Consider the following 5126-nt stretch of genomic DNA (forward strand, 5'->3'; position numbering starts at 1 on the left):
AAAAATGGTGCATGATATCACGTGTTGAACTCAAAACACCAATATGCAGGAAACGTTTAAGTTATACTGGACTTCGTGAAATCAGACCTGAAGTATTTTTAAAGCCATTACCCTTGCTAATTAAGGAAATATACATCAGTGGTGAAATCAAATTAGAGACGATTTAATCATCTAATAACTAGAATATGTGGCAATTCATTTTAGACATTACTAGGCTGGCATGTGTCAAAGATTATAAGATGTGACTTAATATATAGATATTAATGTAAACCCTTGGTCAGAAATGGCTTGTTTTTCAGGAATGGTAGGAATGTCAATTACTCAGGTCAGTTAAGATCTCATTGAGTAACACAGGAGGCACAATGGGGAATATGGGTATGTTCCTTCTTCCTATCTATATGATTGGAGATGCATGCGAATGTCTGTAAAAAATGCAATGCAGCATAATTGGAAATATGTGGATAACCGCTGATAATAAATACCTGAAGTTTAAACACGTTCGGATACCTGTAGTATTTGAAGCACTATACGCATTTCAGTAATGTTTTTTGGCCGATAATTTTGATGAGTTGTGGAATATTGTTGGGGTAACACTTGTTAGAGAGTTCGTCAAAAATTCGATCTGGAAGTAATTACAGGGATTGAAATGACCTCGGACATGCAGGAATTGATGATTAATGCTGTCTACGTTGAGGGTAACACAGACCATCTTGCAGGGAGAGACACCTGGAGAACTTTACAATATAAATGAAACATGTAAGTGACAGAACCGAAGGAGGGAAGAATAGTTTTAATTTCTGGAGAAGATACAGAAAAACTAAATTGCGTAAAGGAAAAAGGAACACACAGATATCCTTTTTATTACTGGAACAGATCATGTTGGAGTGGGATGGAGGTTATTGGGTCAGGGGAAAGCACAGTAATAGGGATAGATACACATTTTGTTGGAAGTGACTGGAAAAATAAGATAAGTTATAGGATAAAACCAACTGTTTCACATTTTGCCTGTTACCTGTTTTTGCATTAAAAATGATGTTAGCTTGATTGTTTCTTAATAAACGCAGTGACTAATGTCAGAGGATATGTCAATGTAAGTTTTAGCTGTTCTCTGAACTGAGATTGTGTTACCACGTAAATGAACGTGTTTGTGCAGCAACTTAAATTACGCAGCATATATGCAAAGTTCTCAAACATATAACCAGATGGGCCATCTAATAGTTCATCAAAATCAAAAAAAAATAAAATGTAGATGAACCACAGAAGTATGAAGCTACCGGATATGGTGAAGAGCAAAATGATAGACTTCCTTCTACTCTCAGATCCAGAGTCTCCCTTGCTGTGACATTTGAGTCGTTTACGGATTCGACTGGCCACCAAAATATACCTGACTGTCACACCATTGAGAAGCAGAATTAATCCAAATGGAATCAACGGTGTTAAAACTTTCTCAAATGTACGAAATCCAATCCATCGCGAGTCAGTGAAATAGACTGGTCTATTAGAACAGCGCCAAGGTATGTTGTTGATTATCCTCCGTGGCCTAAACCTAAAGTAGATTGGAATATTTTTCAAAAACAGAAGAATCCCTGTTGTTAGGAGAATCACTGTTGCAGTTTTATTGGTACAATATTTAGATTTCACCTTTGGGCAACAAATCGCAATAAATCGATCAAAAGTGAAAGTGACAGTGAACCAGACAGAACAGTCTGTGGCTGCGCGGAGCAGAACATAGCGAACACTACAGACAGGAGTGATCTTCAGGAAATTTAATGGAAAATAATAATCATTGATTCTGTTCAGGACAACCTCAGTGATAATGACGAGGAGATCTGCAGTTGTCATGGCCAACAGGTAACGAGTTGTGCAAGTTGATAGCCCACAGCTTTCCTTGGACAGGATTAAAAGTGAAATTGAATTCACTGGAAGAGAGACAAGAACATGGATTTAGTAATGAAGATTTTTTTTTGCTGTTTCTGATCAGCCATTAAGAACTTTTCACCAGAAATGTATTCATTTGGCATGATCACAGAATTTAAAGAAATGGAGAAATTAACTGTGTGACAATGTAAAATTGATTCATTATTGCTGACAAGAATTCTCCGTTCGTAAGCATTAACTATTTAATATCTACACACGTATGTGTTGGTACTATGGCAGCGGCAAAATACACTGAGCAATGAATCCAGTGTGACTGACATCTGCACACTTCCAACTTAAAATTTTGGGATCTCACCCAACGTCAGGTTGCTCCTGTGTAGTATGACGACAGGTTTAGGATTTATGCAAGAACCTATGTATATAATTTACTTACACTTATCACTTTTAGTCGTATAAGCTGAGCTTACAGCAGACCACATTTGGTTTTGATTTAACCACTACAAATTGAATCCGAGTCACTAATAAAGATTATAATCTTTAAACAAATATATATTATGATGGAGTGATTTCAGATTTCAGATCATAAGAAACGGGTTGTGTTCCATTCTTTGGTTACAAAAATGCAGTGGAAATATCCAATATTGAGTCCTTAAAAGGTAAGATTCCTGTAAATAGCGATATGGAGAAGATAATTTCACTGCCAATTTTCTAAAATCAAAGTTTACCACTTTCGAATTGCCAAAGATAAATGCATGGACAAATGGTATGAAGTCCCAGAATATTTAGCTTATGCAATTACTGGTAAATGGAATAATTGAGATCATTAGCTTCCGTAAGGTAAGACATAAAACTGGCGACAATGGCAGGAAATGCAAGTTGCCTGAAATAAGATTTAATAGATGTTAGCTTTCATAGATCAGACAGTCAGTTATTACTTCATTGAACGAAAAATGTTCATGTTTGCCCTTTCATATCTGACTTCAGCATAAATGAGCTACATTATTGTACTCCCTCACAGTCATCTGTATGTATTGAATGAAATGACATGATTAAGATTTACTGATTCCAATAAAAAAGTGATGTTCCCCATTACTACGGTTTATCCGGGAGAGATCAGTGATCACTTCTCTCACTCCTCCAAGACTACAACGCGGCATGCCGGCAATCCGAAATTAAACCTACTCCAGCATCATCTGTGGAGAGAAAATAGAATTAAGTGGACATGAAAGATTAACTGTGCCTACAGATGATGCCAGGCCTGCTGTGATTTCCCAGCAATGTTCATTTTTGTTTTCATAATCACTTTTCTTCGAGTGGATACGGTTCCTCATTAACACTGACAAACATGCCACAATGTGCAACGAGTTTAAGAATGAAGATGTATGTAAGAAAGGAATAGTTAATACAACAGAATTTGAATGCACACTCGATTCATTGCTATTCCGTTAATAGTACACACATTTTCAGTAGAACGTTAAACTATCGAATGACAGAAATACCAAGATACTTTCAGGCGGTAGGAGGCAATTCAGTGCATAATAAATGCAACTGCTCTTCATTTAAAAATGCTTAACGACACTAAGTTAAATCATTCTGCTTCCTTGAACATACAATTGACTAACTTGTAAGATTAATTGTCTGAGAGAAATACACACCTCATGGACAACAACAAATAGCTTTACACAGATTGGAAACTTACCATGAACTCCAATGATGGCTAGAATCAGATAGTATACTTTCCTCACCATTTGAATAGGGTGATGCATTCTTTTCGCGTGACGTATTGTACCCCTGCCTGTCTGAACAACAGTTCGAATTAGGCTCTGAACTAATACATTCCGAATGCGTCATCCTTATGTATTCCAACATCTCTCACGGGAATCGGACGTTTTGAAATTATTCATAATGTTTTAACGTACCTTGAACAAACAGCTTGTTGATGTCAAGCTAATTTCCAGAGCCAAAGGCATTTTCATTGCTGATGTCATTATATGCCTCCACCCTGTCCACTCGATAAGACCAGGTATATCTCTCCATCAAGAAGTTGACATTGAAGCTTGCTTTACACTTTACTGGAGATGATGTATCATGTACGATGTTTCAGGAAAGTCTACTCTACCAACTCACTGACTTCCCACAATTGGCTGCACAACATATTGGGCAGTGTTTATATCGGTTTGAGGCTGCCATTGAGTCATTATTAATGGAGTATTGAACTCGAAATGTTCCATATGCTTTTCTCATTTCTTCACAGGTGCTTCCAAGCCTTCTGTGTTCACCAGACATTTCTCTTTTGCCTGAATGAAACAGCGTATCAGCTTTACACTTTCATATTCTCTCAAGTGTAATGTATGAATGCCAATCAAAAGGACGCACTTGCATAATGTTTAAAAATACACAATTAAATGATTAATAATGGATACTTCACATGTCCCACGTTAATGTGTTCAAAGAGCTAAGGCGTTTGAATACATCTACACGCCAAATCCAATGCATAATAGAGTGCTTCACTTTGTCCATTGCCGTTAGTTTAAAATTATCTAAAATGTACCATTGTTGTCGAAGTTTCTTTTGCCCCATAATGAACAAGTGTAATTTTTTTTGTCAGTCGGATTCCTGTATTGAATTAGCTGTTTGTTTTTGGTTATTAGCAGTTTTTCGTTTTGCTGCTGGAAATATTTCACTTTACGTCACCCTTCTTTTGGCGCATTATATTTACCAAACGGGCAGAAGTAATAATGAGAAAAGTAAGTCGTCCACTTGCTCTGCCGTATCGTAAACTGTCCTGCTGGCATTAACAATTTCGGATGCTTTCTCCCTTTTCTGTTTGAAAAGTAGAGATTGATTCAAATGTTGAAATGATCAGTTAAGATTTTAGCTGCACATCTTTGATGGCCCATAACTCCTGTCAATAACATCATTCTCTTGAAAATTTCCTAACAGTTTGTTACACAGTTTCCTGAAAAACCATGGGTATACCACAAATATCAGGTTCAAGTTAGATTTGTAATAGTAAGTGACCCAGGAGCTAGGTCAATTTTGTACAAAGACCCGATGGATACGTTGCAGGTACAGATTGATATTAGAGGCGATTTGCATAGTTTGTCTGATCACGTTACCAGAGGTTTCAACGACAAACACTGAATCATCGTGTTGAGAATCTAACATAGGAGTTGAATTTACTCATTTCCAGTTAAAATCTATCATCACCAAAGAATGCCATTTGTATACAAAGACTAATGTTTCAG

The 5126-nt window shown here is 36.8% G+C and overlaps 1 protein-coding gene across 1 annotated transcript; it reads right to left on the reverse strand.

Moving 5' to 3' along the window:
• Positions 1 to 1035: 1035 nt before the first annotated feature.
• Positions 1036 to 3035, reverse strand: LOC140460092 (probable G-protein coupled receptor 139). The gene is made up of 2 exons (XM_072554493.1): positions 2939 to 3035; positions 1036 to 1919 (listed from the first exon to the last, which is right to left on the reverse strand). Exons 1-2 carry the CDS (start codon positions 3033 to 3035, stop codon positions 1036 to 1038), a joined length of 981 nt encoding a protein of 326 aa, XP_072410594.1.
• Between the last annotated feature and the right edge of the window lie 2091 nt (positions 3036 to 5126).

This window comes from Chiloscyllium punctatum, chromosome 36, assembly GCF_047496795.1.
Source record: "Chiloscyllium punctatum isolate Juve2018m chromosome 36, sChiPun1.3, whole genome shotgun sequence".
Lineage (NCBI taxonomy): Eukaryota > Metazoa > Chordata > Chondrichthyes > Orectolobiformes > Hemiscylliidae > Chiloscyllium > Chiloscyllium punctatum.